The 18,609-nt window shown below is 44.3% G+C and overlaps 1 protein-coding gene across 3 annotated transcripts in view; it reads right to left on the bottom strand.

The window, feature by feature from the left end:
• The window catches only part of EPN2 (epsin 2), a 39,468-nt gene that overhangs the window by 7,134 nt on the left and 13,725 nt on the right, over window positions 1–18,609 (bottom strand). For 2 of the 3 annotated variants that reach the window (XM_081888208.1, XM_081888209.1), the window contains exons 2-6: window positions 16,681–17,459; window positions 9,297–9,409; window positions 7,221–7,313; window positions 6,763–6,919; window positions 377–553 (exon numbers count right to left, since the gene is read on the bottom strand). In XM_081888208.1, coding sequence (XP_081744334.1) covers window positions 377–553; window positions 6,763–6,919; window positions 7,221–7,313; window positions 9,297–9,409; window positions 16,681–17,275 — 1,135 coding nt within the window. In that variant the 5' untranslated portion in view covers window positions 17,276–17,459. The remainder of the gene's footprint in view (window positions 1–376; window positions 554–6,762; window positions 6,920–7,220; window positions 7,314–9,296; window positions 9,410–16,680; window positions 17,460–18,609) is intronic. The other variant, XM_081888210.1, reaches the window with a different exon arrangement.

Below are 18,609 nucleotides of genomic sequence, written 5' to 3'. Positions count from 1 at the left end.
GAGGGGAGATGGACCAGCACTCCAGGGCTGACAAGGTGCTACCAGCAAAGCTCAAAATGCAAAGGAAATCAAACTCTGGCTGGCCCCATGGGATAACTCAGACAAGGGAGAGGGAGTGGTCTGTGGCCCACAGGTTGGGAACCACTGGCCTAGAAAGTTCACCTAAACAAAGGTAAAACAAAACCACCCACCACTGCCCAAGACAGACCATAATATTTCTAAATGGTGCATTCGCAAAAGTGTTAAGATTCTGCGCCAGTGCCAACCATCCCCCCAGGTGCAAGAACCACCAGCAGGCATGTGTTTTGCTGTGAACTCCACTAAGGGAGGTTTCCCCAAAAGGAACAGAAAGGTGAGTCGCAAACACGCTGCTTACCAGAAGCAGAAAGAGGCTTGTTTGCTGGCACTGCTCCCCAGGGATCAACAGCGGCTTTTGTTGCCACAGAGGGTGGCTGAGAGGGACCCCAGGGGTCTACATTCTTTGGAACAGGCTGGGCAGCAGAGGGCACTGCTGGGGCTCCCCAGGGGTCGACGGAGGCTGCTGGTTTGGCACCTGACGGCAAAGAAAACATAATCCCAAGTAATACATTAACGGGCATATATACTTGAGAACAGGCACTACCTGTGAGATAGGCTAGGCTGAGAGTAACTTAGCCCAAAGTCACTCAATGAATGGATAGCTAAATTAGATATTTGAACCTGGCTCGCCTGTTCCTGGGCCAACACACTAACCACGGCGTGGCTCTCTCGCAGTTGCCAAATCCTTTCCCATTCTGGACTTACCCAGCAACATCTGTCAAGCACAGGATCAGGCCTGTATGCATCACCCATGCCATTCATGCCAGCAGAATGACATGGAAGGTAGAACTGTTTTAGACAAACTCTGGTAGAATGACCAACACTTCCTAACCTACCCCGACTGGACCTAATGGTCAGGGGTCCCTTTACCATTACCTTTATGGCTATGCTTAAAACAAATTCCACTGAAAACAGCCACTGTGTGTACATGAAGAGTTCTTAAAATGCAAATTCCAACACAAGATTCATGGAATCATAGAATTGTAAAGTTGGAAGGGAACCAAGGGTCTCTTAGTCCAACCCCCTGCAATGCAGGAATCAAGTCTGGTTTAGCATCAATGAGCTTTGGTGCAGAAGGGAGCAATTAGTGCTGTGAGATAAGAAGAACAGGATGTCCCCCTGATAATGTTCTTATTTCTTATACTTCATTCCTATGTTTTTATTCCAGGGAGTTCAAGGCAGACACATAGCCATATCCGCACAAAGGGGGGGGGGAATATAAGAGAGAGAGAATGGCTGGCCCTAGATCACTTTTGGGGCACCCTGGTCTAAGAGCATCCAGGAACAGGCAACCTGGTGCCCTCCAGATGTTGCTGGACGACCAACTTCCATCAGCCTTAGTCAGCGCAGCCAATGGCCAGGAATAGTGGGAGCAGTAGTCTGCCAGGACACGAAAGTTCCTCACCCCTGTTCCATACCTGCTGGCTCCAAGCAGTAACCAAATTGCCTTTTTCCCCCATTTTGTGGCCAAAGTTTGTGAGTTTTAAACCCCATTCTGGGTAGCTGCTGTTCTTGTGTCTGAAAGGAGCTCAAGCTCATCAACAGGTGGCAGATTTTTCTTCCAATTTTAATTGTTTCAACAACAACAAAAACCCAGGAAGCCGCTGAAGTGCTTTGCAGAGAACACAACTAATCTTGTCCCACTGCTCCCATTTCCTCGTCCTCCTCCTGCTGCATTTTTATCAATGATGCCATCCAAGAAATGCTAATTGCCAGGGCCTGCCATAAATGGAGGCTTCCAGCACAGTCGCTCTTTCATGAGACAGATAACAAAAGCAGGGCAGGCAAAGAGAAACAAGAGGGAAAGGGGGAGGCATCTAGGAGGATACGCTTCTCCTCTGAGAAGCCCCTTATCCCCCCTTGAAAGGCCACAGTCCAGTGGTAAGCAAGACTTAAAAACCTCTGTTCTGCTCTGAGTCACCCTTCTGTGCTGGCATTCAGATACATAAATCTAATTTCTGCAAAACCACTCCTGGGAAAAAAAAGTAGCTGGCAAATTCCAACAAGGGGCTCTTATCGCAGGCGTTAATGAATGCTGAAAGCCAGAGAGGGGGGAAACGCCACAGCTGCAGCTAGAAGCGACAAGTTTTTGTTTGTACCTTAATACACAGAATTGATTTAGTTTTCCTGTGTCAAGAATAGAAGTTAACAAGAGAAGCTTTACAGCCCCTGGACCCAGGCCTTAGTTTGGCTTCCCTAATATGCTGTTTGATTAACAGCAACAAAAAAGGGCAATCTGACCCAGGGACTAGACAATTAAAAATGTGGTGCAACACAGGATGAAGAGCAATAGCGTCTCATATTGTGTAGGTTACATTATGAGACATACAACATTCCAGTGAAAGCCCAGAACCATGTTTGGCTGAGAAAAGGGGTGATAGCAGCCAAGGAAATTCTGCATTCCATTCCTGTACAAGGTGCATAATCTGGACCAGACGGCTCTTTGCAGCACCAGTTCCTGCCCTATTTTACAAGTGAGATAAGAAAGGTAAGCATTGCAAAAGACCTCTGCAATACATGGCAAAACAAGCAGAAGGGCAGCCGCAAAATGCAGTGTGTGCAAGAGGAGTGTAGTGGGTATCTAAGAAGCCAATTAGTGTTTTCCGCCGGGGCAGACTCGCTGGACTGTGTCCTGGTTCTGGAAGCATCTAGTGCACATACGTGCCAAACCATACTATGCTGAAGCAATCTACCTACAAACGCCAACGGAATCCTGGCAAGTTTAAAGCCTTAACTTGGGATTCTGGAACAGGGAAGGGACCACACAAAAGCTTCATGGAAAACCTGGGACTGATGAACCTGTCCTAGAGCAGAGCCAGGTGATTCTATGTGTTAGCTCAGCTGGTTAGACTGTAGTGCTAATAATGCTAAGGTCGAGGGTTCAATCCTCTTATGGGCCACCTGCATATTCCTGCACTGCAGGGGGTTGGACTAGATGACCCTTGGGGTCCCTTCCAACTCTACAATTCTATGCTTCTATTATCCTCTGCTAGAGGGTTGAAGGCGTCCCCCTTAAGAGTCCAGCCTGACAGAACAACTCTATATACCAAAGCAGGCCATCTTCGCAAGAGTGGCACTGTCTTTTCATTGCTTTAGTCTAGTCCCATGGTCAACTGCAAATCAGGAAAGCAAACAATGCAGCTCAGTACAAGGGATTTAAAGTCTCTTGTTTTCAACTTGCAAAATGAAGCTGTGTGTTAAGATAGAGAGAATGATTTGTCGTTAATTCAAAGGGATCTGTTAAGACCGATATTGCAGATTTCGGTCTCAACAGTGCCAGGAATTTTCCACACAAACACATTTTGGCCTGGCTAGAAGAGATCCTTGGGTAAAACACTGAGAGACAATGCCAAGGGTTCCTTTACTGTATTTAATGACATGGGATTTACAAGAGAACCAAACTCTGGCTGTTCTGCTATTCCTGTTTGGTAGTAACTGGTGATGACAGCAGCCACGAAGGGAGTATTACTTCCCAGATAACAAGTGTTTGGTAAACGAACTCTGCACACCCCCAGGCGCCTTTGCAACAACTGGTCCACTTGGTACAGGATTTGCTAGGCTTAGGAGGTGTTGCTTTTGTTTTGTTGACCGTTTCGCAAAAATAAAAATAAAAAAATCCAGCATTGCCTTGCACAATGACTTGTCAGAATTTCCCCATAGTTGAGGCAGCTGTCCAGAGAACTAAAATGACAGCACCCAACCAGCTTCTGTTTTAGGGAAGGGTTTGTACATCAGTGAGAGAGCATCTTCGTTGCATGCAAAGGATCCTGGGTACAATCCCTGGCATCTTCAGGTATAACTGGAGGGAAACCCTGACTGAAACCCTAGACAGCTGCTGCCAGTCACTTCTGACATTACTAAACCAGAGTCTAGCTTGGTGTAAAGCAACTTCCTATGTTCCTTTCATTGACGCATCTATTGCTGACACCAGCAGATAAAACAGGATGCCGAACAACCACAAAACCACTAGATTTTCCTATTGACTAAGCAAAAGTCCCTCCTTTCCTCAGGACCTTTTCATAGATAACTGGCTTTCTTACCTATTCTTTTGCCCTAAAAGCACTTCACATTCTGTCCTGTATGAACCTGAGCTGATTTCTGGGTACCTATGCAACCAGATCACATAAGGACTTGCTCCATTTAGACTGTCCACCCCCCCCCCACTCCCCTCAAAGGGCCAACAGACATCACCTGTCCCATCAGGAACACGTGCCCAAAATAGCTTTTCCGGTATTGGACAATGATCTCTAATGAGTTGAAAAAAATGTTTAAAATAACTTTCCCAAAAAGACCAGAGTCCTTTTTGTTGCGAATAATCCAGACTGAAATCCCTAAGTGTCAACAAAATTTATGTATGCAACAACATCGGCCAGAGTTTTGTTAGCCCAAAAATGAAAAGTGAGGGAGGTCCCAGGCAAAGAGGACTGGAAACTTAAGATGGTAGAATATGCCAAGCTTGCAAATTTAACAAATAGGGTAAGAGAGCAAGAAGAACATATATTCAAAGAAGAGTGGAAAATATTTATTGAGTATATGGAAAATAACTGTACACAGCTGAAAACGCTGGCAGCATTAAGATAAAATCAACAGTGTAATTAATGTTCGAGTGATGTTAAAGTGGAGAACTGACTAATATGGTTACAGCAACATATGCAGGAATGAAAGACTAATAAAACGAATCAAGGAAATAGAAGGAGTGAAGTCGTTTGATATTTAACAGTACGTAAAATGTTTATTTTAAGATGTAAAATTGAAAACTTGATAAAAAATATTTTAAAAAACAAAACAGAATACATGTTCCTGGTAATTCATTCTGGCCCAAAGAAGGGCCTTTCGCCTGATCCAGCAGGGCTCTTGTGTTGTTGTTTTTTAAAAAAGCAACCGTTAATGTTGCTTTAATAGATTTCTCCAGTTTGATCATTTCAGAGCTGAGTGATATGCATTTAATTTGGAATAAAACCTAAACTACACATGGGATCACTTCACATTTAAGGTGGAGCAGGGAAGAGGAAATGCATTTGAATGCTCCCCGATGTAAAGAACTTCCTGTCTGCTGAAAGTTAGCACACATCTGGGAAACGGATTCTGAATTAGCCTTTTTTCATTAATCTGCCATGTTTCTACACACATAATTTTATACATTTATCCCGCACCTCCAGTGAGAATTAGGAAGGCTGTGTCACATGAAGAGGAACACACACACACTCAGAAAAGTGAACTTTTCCAGGTGCTAGAAAGCTCTACACTTCCTTAACAGTGCCAGGCTCACATGAATGCCCACCTGGCACCAGTGGCATGAGTCCCAGTCTCTACAAAAAAATTAGGACAGGACTTATTCTTCTGCACGGACATTTCACTTTCTCCAGCAACTGAGGAACAACGGATAATCCACAAGAGTTCCATAAAGCACCATATATTTTATGCACTCTCCCTCACCCACCCAAAATTAAAAGGTCATTGAAATCCTAAAACCCTTTTATCAAAGGGTTAAAAATTGAAACACATTAAAAGCTACATTTTACTGCATAAGCACTGGTTGTGAGAAAGAAATAAAAAAGCCGCACAAACAACTTAATTGCTTAAATACTACCCCAAATAAATACATCCTTTCACATGACGGACAGTATTAAACACAAACTAATTCACTGCTGTAGCACTGCTAATTATAGCAACTTGGCTTGGAGTTCTGTCGCTGCTTAATATAGTGGCTTCATCAGTAACACAGCATAGTTACCAGTGAGATTCCAAGCCCCCTTTCCAAGGAAGACAAGTCGTCTCTGCCATAAGCAGAGCAGTTCTGTATCAGCAAGCACCAGAATCAAGTTTTAAAAAACAAAGAGAGACCTTCAAACCAGAGAAGAGAAGCACACTGTTCAGTCAACTGAGCATTCCATTACACCTATCCACTCTCATATTAACTGCTTTTTGGAAATCAGCGAAAACTCCACCACAATCTCTACGACACAGGCAAATATGCTCAGGTCGGTCTAGGGAAATCACAGATCATATTTTCCCCCCTCCTAATATTGCAGCAACTAACAGGGCAAAATCAGGAGGCGAAGCAGAACAAAGACACAATACTCTCGCAAGAGACCTGTGAGACAATAAAAGGAGGAAAGAGCCACTACAAACTGTCTCATGCATGACAGCCAGCACCGAAAAATTGTGATAGCAGGGGCTTGCACAGGGATGACAGTGGCAGAAAGCAGGTGGCATTGAGCGAATTACAGGAATAATAATAATAATTTATTATTTGTACCCCACCCATCTGAGTCCAAAAGGATATTGAGCCCTCTCCTCCCACCCCAGTCTTTGGAATTCTATCTCCGGGCTTGCCTGGTGCTTATTCTGTTTTTCTTTTCAGTGCCTGGTTTCTCCATTTTTGCTGCTTTTATCCATTTTCTGTTGTTTTAGCATTTGGGACATAATTCATCTTTTTTACCCTGACAACTGCACAAGCAATATTCATAACTAACCAAACAGAGGGGAAGGCAATAGCAGACTGTCACAGTCTACCACTGAATAAGCTATATACAAAAGGAAAATTGGGGGGGGGGGGGGTCACTAACCTAGAGAGAAAATTTAAACTCAAAGTGGCCTTGGAGGGAAGTAATTTATCCAGGAGAGTCACAACATGGGTCAACAGAGCATCACTGCACCATCCGTCGATTGCCATGTTCTTACCAAATGATTGCCAGGGGTCTGAGGTGGAACTGCTAACTGTAGAGGGGCCCCATGGGTCAGCTTGGCTTGCTGCAGGTGTTGGCCCCCACGGCTCTCCTTTCTGAGGAGCTGGCACTGAAGAGGGCAGGGCATCCATCAGGTCCAGCAGAGTTCCGTGCTGCAGATGAAGAGGTTTATTTTTAGCAGGGGCACAACATCTCCAGTAGACACATAACTCATTTAGAGAGAGAGGGACAGAGAGCTTGGAAGGAAAGAAAATGCATCATCTTGCTCTTTCACATGCCCTTAGCTGCTTATTTGGGCTTTTATCCCAGCACCGGGGGCGGAGAATTACAACCATGCACTCTTTCACATGCTTACACAACTGGAGAGCACCCCATCCATTCCTAACTTCATAGCCAGTGCATCCGAACCTTCCCTGTGATGGCTAGGAATATTTTCACTGACCCAAGGCCTACCTCCTTCTTTTTGGGAATTTTCACTGTATCTCTGCGACTTTCCTCCAAAGCCATCTGCAATCTCAGATCATCGCCACGCCGAAGGCGCTCCTCCTGGAAAAAGAGGTCCCAGTGGGGAGGGGAGAAGATGAGAGTGGGAGTCATATAACAGTCATCCATTGTTACTTCATTCATGCCAGGTTTAAAAAAAAGGGTCCTCTACAGGTAGAAGCCAAAGCTACACAAATCTTTTTAAAAGACAGCCTAATATAATTTAATTAACATTAGACACTGCCACCATGAGTTCTATGATGAAAGGATGACAGGATGGGAATGTAAGAAGATTTTTTTTTAAAAAAACCCAAACAACAGACTATTCAAGAGGGAAAAAGAAACCTCTAATGTCGGAGGCAGTATGCCTCTGGATAACATTTGCTGGGAATCGCAAGTGGGGAATCACAAATAGGGAACAGTGCTGTTGCTTGCGGGCTTCCCATGGGCATCTGGTTGGCCGCTGTGACAACAGGATGGAGGATGGACTAGATAGACCTTTGCCCTGATCCATCAGCCAGGCTGCTCTTATGTTCTTATAGTTGTATGAGTCACTTAGTCTTAGCCAGCCAAAGTTAAGCAGCAGACTCCTAGTCCATCTAGAGGACAAAACTAGCTGGACACTAAGAACTTAGGTCATTTCTACACCTAAGAACAAGCAGTAAAACCAAAAGCTCTGTCAAACCTTTCCGTGGCAGTAAAGACCAAAAAATCAAGAGAAAAGAGGTGAGCAAAAAGATTTATTTAGAGAGGGCATTGTAGCGTAAGGGCTACCATTAAGAAAGTCCCCCCCCCTTCATTTCCCATGCTTGGTTCACCACCATCCTCCATTCACTGACAGAGCCTCTACCAACAAGCTAAGCACACTAAAGCTCAAATATCTAGTTAGGTAAATGCAGGAGCTATAAGAATCACAGAATCATAGAATTGTACAGATGGAAGGCGTCCCATAGGTCATTGAGTCCAACCCCTCATCCTGGAGGCCCCACATAACAACCGACATTTGCGCCCGTCTGCCTAGGACACGATAGCCAGTGTGGCTGCGGTGCTCCTGCTAGCTGAGGTAATGCTGGGTGGGGCTCGCAGCCCACACTGGCCCAGAAGCTCCCATGCATCAACAGGCAGTCGCTGCTGGAGCAGCCTGTGCTCTGGAGGATGGGGTGGGTGCTGCTGACAGCTGCACCACTCGGGAGTGGTGGGGTAGAGGGTGGCCCATTCTGCTCTCTGTACCCGGCTAGGTTCTCTGCCTTCCAGCCCTTCCTCCCTCAGGAAGGACAGGCTGCCCATGAAGCCTAGGCATGCACCCAGCATCTCATTTCTACGGTAGATGGGGGGAGGGCACGTATTGGAGCTTCACCTGGGCATGTCCACCTGGGCCCTGAAAGCGCCTTTCTAGTAACAGCCCCCAACTGTGGAATCCCCACCCCTGCCCACTCCTTGTGGCACCAGGGAGAGAACTTCCAATTTCCCAAAGCCTTTTAAATAAAGCTGTGATTTCAATACTGTTTAGCTCTGTTCATTTTTATCCCCCTGCTCTCTGTTTTGAATTGGCCATGCTGTGCTTTTTTTTATCAATACATAAATACCAAAATGATCCAACTCCTCTTTCAAAACTTGTACCTTCCACTGACAAGCATTTACTTTCTTTTGAGGTTACGCACTTCGCCACCATCGGAGAGTTCCTGTTTTCAGTGCTCAAACTGGAAAACTCACTTGAGTGAGCACACCGTCCTGCAGTTCTAACACTCTGCTTCTCTACTAGATGGGCTACTGTCATTTCCGAAAGGAGAGTTCGCACATTTGGCGGCAGCTGTTGCTTCATAATACTGAACACATGCTGAATAACTGCTGCTGTCAGTTATCATGGATCACTGAAGCCAGGAGGCAACTTTTCTTGGCAAATTTCTCAAATTACTTTGAGCTGCTTGATAAGGAAAGGGACCATCAATCCCTACATGCTGCCTCCTCTCCACCACCTGGTATGGAATTCTTAATGTAGGCCAATAAGTATACACTAACACTTACAAAACTGCAAGAGAAACTAACCTGTTCTGCAACTTCTCTGCTCATTGCCAGGGCCAGCTGCAGCTGCAGCTCTTCCTCCCCGCTCGTCTGAGGCCGCGCCTGCTCCAACTCTGAAGACACTCGAGGTGATGTAGCTATTTGGAGAAAACAAAAGGCACAAGCCCAACTCAATTTTAGCAAATATGTTTCAGCAAAATCCTGAGAACCAACTGTTCCAGATTATACACAGCTGGGCCACAGGTTTATGATATTTTTGCCCCACCTTTTGTCCATAAGGTCCCCAAATCAAAACATTAAGCACAATCATTGTAAAAGTCCAAATCATGTAAGAATCCATTTACATCTAGCAAGATCAGTAAGGTGCTCTGAACTGCCTGGGGGAAAAGCAACCCTGGCATCTAAACCACCAAAACTTATTGTCATTCATCTCAGGGGGGTGGAGCAATGAAGAAACACACATACAAGCTTTTCCTTAAAGAGCTCCTTCAAGATCTGCCTCTAATAACATGTTTTTCATGGAATCATAGAATTGTAGAAGAGTTTGAAGGGACCATGAGGGCCTGCTCTCAAAAGTTACAGGTCCAGAGAAAATACTGCAAGTTCCACAAGCCAATGTTTCCCATTTGACGTAACTGTATATACACAGCTGGGGAGATGCTGATGAGGGAGGAATCTACAAGACAGTGCAGCAATTTCAACATATAATACTATGGTGGCTGCAGGCACTACGTTCCCACCAGCCTAAGTTTTTAAGAGCTACTGCCCCTCTAATTCACTGCATAAGTGGAGGGGGGTGGATATTTTTCCATCTAGTTAAAGCTTTTGGGGATTCGTTGGAGATCAGTCACCAGCCTCTGGAGTTACTTTTGGAATGTGAAATTTGCTGTGTTGCCTTTGCTCATTATCTTTTAGGGAGGAGAGCAGAATAAATCAACCAAGGCAGAGGCCTGTCCCCCTCTTGCCTCTCTGGCGCTCTGCTACCTAGCGACAGCGAAAAGAAGCCACCGTGAGGATGATCATGTTCTTTCTTGGCTCAGGACAAGGGGCTACTGCTGAGAGGAGGGTGTCTCTATTGGAAGAGGGAGGGCTGCCTGAAGGTCCCTATGAGAATTATGCCTTCTCCTTTGGGGCTAGTGTTGAAATACGAGCAAGTGGGGAGCTCTCATCTAGGACAAATGTGGAGCTTCTGGCTGGAAATTTTGGTTTGCATGTATATTGTGAACTGAACCATTGCATTGTATGGGGAAGGCAGGTTATTTATTGCATTTATACCTCACTTTTCCTCCAAGGAGCTCAAGTAACATATCTCCAAGGAAGGGGAGTCCACCACCTCTCATAGGAGCCTGTTTGTTCCACTGCCAAACAGCTCTTACTGTCAGAAAGCTCTTCCTGATGTTTAGTAGGAATCTCCTTTCTTGAAACTTGAATCCACTGGTTTGGATCCTATCCTCCAGAGCAGGAGAAAACAAGCTTGCTCCATCCTCCATGTAACAGCCCTTCAGATATTTGAAGATGGCTATCATATTTCAGTCTCCACTTTACTAGGTTAAACATACCCTCAACTGTCCCTCGTCAGCCTTGGTTTCCAGACCCTTTATCATCTTGGTTGCCCTGCTCTTCACACATTCCAGCTTGTCAATATCCTTCTTAAATTGTGATGTCCAGAAGTGGACACAGTACTCCAGGTGTGGTCTGACCAAACCCAACCCAACCAGTGGCTACTGTCACTGGCCAGGGGCTGCTTCCCCTGTCTTTCCCTTGCAGGATGAGGAGGCCGAGTCGCCAGCCACTGAAGCTATGCAGCGCTCAGCTCCACGATTGGCCTCCTCTTCCTCCTCCTGCCGCTCCCATCAACCTCAGCAAGTATGGGCAATGATCTGGGACAATGGGAGTTGTAGTTGACCTAGAAGGCACCAGTGCCATTTTGGATCCCTCGAGCTGGACAGCAGTTTCCAATATACCAGCATGCAAGCTATGCCAAAGCACTATCTTCCATGCTAGAACTCCCCAACCCAAATGACACAGACACCTATCATACAGCTAGCCAACTATTTCACTCCACAAGGCACTTGTCCTTGAGCTACAAAACAAAACTCAATATTTTGGTGTACCAGCTGTGACCAACACTCTCAATTTGGAAAAAGGCTTCAGTTCTATGCTTACCTCCAAGGACTAAGTTCCACTGAGCTCGCCTCTGAGCAAATATGCATTGGATTATATTGCAAGACATACTGCTTCATCAAACCACAGCTTTCTGTATTCAGTTACCTTTTAAAGCCACTTTAAAGCTTCTTCTGCTCAATGGTTCTGACCGATTTAAATTCTTGACTGTGTTTCATATTAAGACATACTGATTAAACCAAATCAGTTTTCATTAAATTTTATGAGGGGAGCGATAAATTCCATCTACACAATGAAGTGTCCTGTCATCACATGTTTCATGCAAGATTTAAATCAATGAATGAAGCTAGTGTTGTCATTAAGATTTCAGTACTGACATTCCACACACACACACACGACACACACACTTATCCAGTCTTTTAATTTCTAGAATTACCAAAAGATCTGTGCGTTATCAGCAAAATGCTTGATTTGCAAGGGTCTAGCATAAAGGGTGTTGCCTTAGCAAGACAAAGAGATTCTTATTCCACAGCACATGATAGTTAAATCAGACGTTTATGCAAGATGGCACTGAATAGATCCAATTTTGACATCCTAAGCCCTGCTTTGTTACTGCTTTGAGAATTTTTGAGATTAAAGCTTCTCAGACCACATGGGAAACACTGAAGGATGTTTCCTCTTACATAAAAATGCCCTATGTTGCCTTGTGGAATAAACCCCAGGCTACAGTAAAGGGACAATATTCCCAATTTTGGCAGTCATTAAAAACCAAATTCTCCTCTGTCCCTGAGATTAGCAATAATGTTTCAAACATTTTCCCTAGATGTTTTTCTATATTTTTGCTGGATTTCAACCATTATTATTATTAAATATATTTGTATCTTGCCTTTCACCTATGCTGGGGTTTGAGGCAGCTTACAACAGTAAAAAACAACAACCCAACATTATAAAATACATAGTACCGTATTTTTCGCTCTATAGGACACAGTTTTTCCCCTCCAAAAATGAAGGGGAAATGTGTGTGCGTCCTATGGGGCGAATGCAGGCTTTCGCTGAAGCCTGGAGAGCGAGGGAGGTCGGTGCGCACCAACCCCTCTTGCTCTCCAGGCTTCAGGAAGCTATCCGCTAGCTGTGGGAGACCCAGCTCTCCCAGGGCTAGCGGAGAGCTTGCCTGCACCCAGAAGCTTGGGGTGCGCTGAGCTCCGCACACCCCAAGCTTCGGGAGTAGTGCAGCACGGCTCTCCCACGGCTAGCAGAGACCTTGCCAGCACCCAGAAGCTTGGGGCGTGCTGAGCTCTGCACGCCCCAAGCTTCGGGCTTAGCGCAGTGCACCTGGGGGGGAAATAATTTTTTCCCCTTTATTTCCCCCCCCCAAAAAACTAGGTGCGTCCTATGGGCCGGTGCATCCTATGGGGCGAAAAATACGGTAATAAAAACAAACTAATTAAAAGTAACAATTCAAATATATCAGAACACATTTGGAACCAGCATCAAAAACCCTGTTGGCCTTTATGGCAGCCCAGTGATTAGCACTGCCTGCACCTTAGTTTCCAAAGGTTTCCCTGAACAGGAAAGTCTTAGCCTACCCAGCAAAAGGATAATAAACAGAAAGGGAGGCAAGTTTAAACCATGGGTAGGCAAACTAAGGCCCAAGGGCCGGATCCGGCCCAATCGCCTTCTAAATCCGGCCCACAGATGGTCCAGGAATCAGCGTGTTTTTTACATGAGTAGAATGTGTACTTCTATTTAAAATGCACCTCTGGGTTATTTGTGGGGCCTGCCTGGTGTTTTTACATGGGTAGAATGTGTGCTTTTATTTAAAATTCATTTCTGGGTTATTTGTGGGACATAGGAATTTGTTCTTTTTTTTTTTCTTTCCAAAATATAGTCTGGCCCCCCCACAAGGTCTGAGGGACAGTGGACCGGCCCCCTGCTGAAAAAAGTTTGCTGACCCCTGGTTTAAACTCTCTTGGGAGGGATTTGCACAAACTATGAGCAGCCACAGAAAATGGCTCCCAGCAAGACCCATCTGGCACAGCCATTTACTTCCTTTTAGCACCAGACATTCCTCATCTTCCTGGATTTGGGGGGGGGGATAATCAAATCATGCTCCTTTTTTCTGCGTGTGCATGCACACATACATGCGCATTTGGGGTATTGCTGACAGTTAAACTTGACAGTTGTCTATTTATTGTGTATGTAAACTGCCTAGAGAAGTTCTGCATTAGGTGATAAATAAATCAGATATATGATGATGATACAGTGGTACCTCAGGTTAAGAACTTAATTCGTTCTGGAGGTCCGTTCTTAACCTGAAACTGTTCTTAACCTGAGGTACCACTTTAGCTAATGCCGCCACCACACAATTTCTGTTCTCATCCTGAAGCAAAGTTCTTAACCCAAGGTACTATTTCTGGGTTAGCAGAGTCTGTAACCTGAAGTGTCTGTAACCCGAGGTACCACTGTGTATATATATATGGGGGGAGTTCACACTGACACTGGTCGTACAAGTTCCACCCCAGAGACCAAGTGAAGCAGCTCCACTCCACTCTGACCCTGAAGTAACACTAAAGCAGAGGTGACTTTGAGTAAGACAGGTAGTGGTGACTGATCACCCCACAGCTTTCAAGTTCTGCAGTCACATAATCCATGAATGTAATCAAATGGAAGCAGCAAAAAGACAACTCGGATGGAGCCCATATGGGGTTCAATTGTGATTTTAATACAGTAAGGAGGGGGATATGCAAAGAAGAAAAATCATGCATATGTTTAGAATTCTTGCCTCTGACCCCTTTGCCCCCGAAGGTCCTTGTAGCTTCCTTGGGCTTCTTGCATTCACGCTGCAGGTAGCCCTTTCCCCCCACACTTGAAACATCGTAGGGCTTTCAAAGCAACAGCCCTACCCTTGGGGAGGTGGGGGGAAGGAGTAAAGAAACATGGTAACTTTTCCCCACCCTCTACTAAACAGCAGGATATTAAATAAGGGTAAACTATCAAATACATTACCCTTTCCAAACAAGCAATATTCCAACAGCAACACTATATCTATCCTTCCTTTTAGTTCTTTGATTGGGGATTAGTTCCTGGAAAGAACAGGTATCAGTTTTCATCCCCAATTAATTGACTGGAATGCATGTGAATGAAGGCCAGTATGGGAAGAGCAAACAAAGGGGAAGAGGGAGTTCCAGAAAGGCTATCAGTTTTCACCATTCAGGACTGTATTCGCACACACGTGTGTGCACACGTTTACCCTTTTTTTTTTAAGGCACCATAACACTAAAGCCAAATAATGAGACCTGGTAACGAGTAATGAATATTAGCGACACAAGACATTTCCAGCAAATGTGGGGAGTTGGGGAACCTAGATGTTACATTCACGTCAGTCTTGTTGACTCTGATGCACTATTTCAGGCAAAAAGCATCGACCTCCAAGCATACGTAACCACTGATTTCCAAGCACCCACAAACAAAACACTGTTAATAATCACAGAACAGTTGAGAATAAGAACAAAAAGAGTCTTGTCACTCTTTTAAAACTAACACATTTTTATGGAATACTTTTTTTTTTTTACTTAATCGGCTGTATGAATATTCAACAGGAAAAAAGTTTATAATGTTATCACACATGGTGGAAACAAAACATCTAATAACATTAAAAACTACAAGATCAGTGAAGTTATAGGGCTGACCCAAGACAATATTTTATACAATGGATAAGCATTTAACAACTCGTGTATTTAACAACTCGCCTGGTAGCCACAGGGGGTGAGGAACTGCATGCACAGAATTTCATATAGATGAACAAGACTGCTCCATCTCTTTCCCATGACCAGCACACAAATACAACAGGCTGACAACATACATAGTGCTCTGTGTCCCTCCAGAAGTCTGCTTAGTAACAGGCAGTTTTTTAGTAGTCTGCTAAAAGACCAGTAGCATGCATCCTCATTGTGTTTCTTACCTAGCCAGCATAGAAACACAAGCTACAACCCTCTCAGCAGACCAGTAAAAAAATTTTTGAAGGCTAGTTGCTTTGGATGACCTATTTAAATGGCTGGACTAACTTGCAATTAGATGACATAAGGGCCACTGACTCAGGTGGCTTCTTCCGCACACCAAAGCATCAGACCAACTCATGGAGGATCACTCTATCAATATCTACTAGCCTTGACAGCCATGCAGTATTTGTAAATATTTCAGAACATTACAACTGAATAGTGGCACTGTGAACTGTTAATTTACTAAGTTTTGCATAAAGACCTGTGCACAAATATATATGGCCTAGTTCACCCATAACACCATCCCCATTTCTGCTACTGCCACAATAACACTAAGCTAAGTCATGATTTAGCTTATGTGTTATGCCTGACCCTGGACTCATGGTTTGTCTCTTGAAACAAACAACAAACTGTAGCAAGGTTTGTTCTTGGCTTACCGTTCTTGGCTTACCATCCAGAATTCATTTGGGAGAGACAAACTATGAGCCCAGGTTCACACAAAGCACTAAGCCAAACCATAGTTTGGCTCCAGTAGTGCTGCAGCAGCAAGACTAGGAAAGGAGTGGAGCAGATATTATTTTTGCTCTGGGTACCCACATGCTTCTTTGTTCATGCTGATCTCGTTTACTGGGTCTATTAGATGTGTTTCCTAAGAATAGTCACCTGGGAAAAGTTAATTACAACAGTGATATTTAAAAAACGGTATTCCAGTTGCCCACTTTCACTTCTACTGTGTTCATTCACTATGTTACTAGTAAATTTTATGTAACAGTCATCTCCAACAGTGATAAATTTTCACAAAGTAATAGAGTAGAATAGTTTTTCTAGTACAACACCTATTCTCAGTCTCCTCGTATCAAGATAATTGAGGGCTCTGTCATGGTAAGTATAGTTCTGGCTCTTTTTTTAAGTGCTCCACCCAAAAACATGTGATACAGGGCACTGTGCAGTTTTACTAGTAAAACACATCGAGTTACAACCCGCACAGCCTCCAAATTAAGAGGCTCTTTTGCTTCACACGTACCCATCTCAACTGGCTAACTGCACATACCTCACAGGTTCTACACAATTGGCTTGAAAATCCACATTTCCTTTGATGTACCCACCAATCAGGAGAGAGACAACCTTTGAAGAAGCACAGAAGCCCCTCAATCAAGCATATAGCTTGTTATTGTTTTTATAATGTACTTTTTAAAAATTGTTTAATGTATCCTTTTATAACTGTAGGTTGCTTTTGAGACATTTGAGTAGCAAGTGGCAAATAAATGTATTAAGAAAATACTTACACCCGTGATAAGAGGCCGGTGAGCCTCCTGATTTGCCATATTCTTGCTCCGAGTAGCTGGTGGAGAGATTAGGCTGGCTGGAGCCTCTGCCAAAGGTGATCTGATTACTACCAACCCCAGTGGCCACCTGTGCCATACGCTCTTTGGTCTTCAGGGCTTGGGCCCTCTCCGTCTTGAGCCGATCGTCATCTTTCAGGAGGGACACCAACTGCTTGGACTTCTCCCGCACATTGATGCCCTGGTCCTTACCATCCCGGTCAATGTACTGGAAATCCTTCAGAGTCTGGATAGCAAAGATGTTCTCTTTGCATTGTTGTGCCACTCTTTCCGACCCAGTTTTAATCAAGTAATCCAAAAGAGTTAAAGCCTTATAAACGTGCCTCCAGTTTTTGCCATGGTCATTCAGCCGCTTCCAGATCATGCTCATGATTTCAGAAAAGGCCACCACATTGTATGTTAGATCTGCTATTTCGGTCATTAAGGAGCTCGATGGGCCCCAGGGGTCATTTGAAGTCGCTTCCCGAACTTTTATTTCAGCCTCTGAATAATTGTTCACAATGTTTTTCATTTGTCTCCTAATCGAAGAAGATGTCATTTTTATCTCCTCCTAAATCAAGGCAGGTTCCCCCCCAAAAGACCTCAGAGACCGGCCACAGTTTTCTCCAATTTTCAAGTCCCTGTGATATGAAGACACGATGTGTGTGACCAACTTGGAGCAAGTTCTGGTAAAGTCATTTCCTCCCCTCACGAAAGGTACAAAAGAAACTGGAAACTCTGACCTAAAAAAGAAACACAGAAAACTATCAGTTGCCATTTTAATTGTTCGCTTACATTTAAAAAAGCTAGCCAAAGCAAACATTCAGATTTCCCCTGACCTGTCACCAAAAAGTAATTTTCTTGTTCCAGAACTACGGAACAAAATTATTACACCACAGATAGGGTTTCCCTCACAAACCAATTTCATAAGCAATCTGTATATGAAATCCAGACACAGGCACAACAACCCTAGTTGCAGAATAAAGTGCCAGGAGAGAAGAAGGGAGTGAAGATGAAAGTGAACATTGTGACACTGGACTTCTGGTTTGAGGCAAGTTCTGTTGAAATTACTTCCTTCCCTTTAAGTACACAACAAATTTAAGACAGTCCATCCTATTGGAGGCACAGCATCCACCAGAAGGGAATCAACTTAGGACTCAAAGCCCTGTTGCCACCACACACACACACACACACACACACACACACATACAAAAGCTCCCAGCCATTATCAGGAGTTCATGCACACCTCACTTCCATTATCCAGTTCTCTCACACACCCAAAGACATTATAAGTCAAGAGTACTACGCTTTTGTCAAGATGCTACTTGACCAGGGTAGGAGAGTCACAAAGTGAGTCAGAAAACAATGCACCGTAAGATGTTTTCATTATAACTGTGCATTAAATAAATTAATCTAGCAGATTACCGCAAAGTCACTAAACAAACTTGCAAACTCAGCAAAAGTAGAGGCCCCCACACAGCAAATGAACTTGCAACTGCAGCAGGAAACCAAATTAAATTTCATGCAGCAGCTGCTGGTTGAAAATACCAGAACAGGAACACCCACACGAGCTGCCTTTTCAAAGGCAGAGAGCTGCTAGAACAGTTGCAGTAGCCTGTCAGTTTATTGTCAAAGAGCACTCTCTCGGTCTCTCTGTCTTGTGACTTATTCGTGCAACTGGAATGCCATCCGCAGTTAAGTTCAACTGATGCCTGCTATGTTGTCACTGGTTTTGTCAGACAGGCCTCAACAATTTTGCCTTCCCGTGGCTTCATCAGTGGCACAACAGCTTAGTTGCATCGCCATCCACATCCTGGGTTGTGACTTGCATGACAGGAGGGGCTGCTGAAAACTAAGGAAGCTAGAGAAATTTGCAGTCAAATCCTACCGCCA

The sequence above is a fragment of the Podarcis melisellensis genome, assembly GCF_964234715.1.
Source record: "Podarcis melisellensis genome assembly, chromosome: 14".
Classification (NCBI taxonomy): domain Eukaryota; kingdom Metazoa; phylum Chordata; class Lepidosauria; order Squamata; family Lacertidae; genus Podarcis; species Podarcis melisellensis.
The sequence above is the reverse complement of the archived record's forward strand: the minus strand, read 5'-3'. Positions and strand labels throughout refer to the sequence as shown.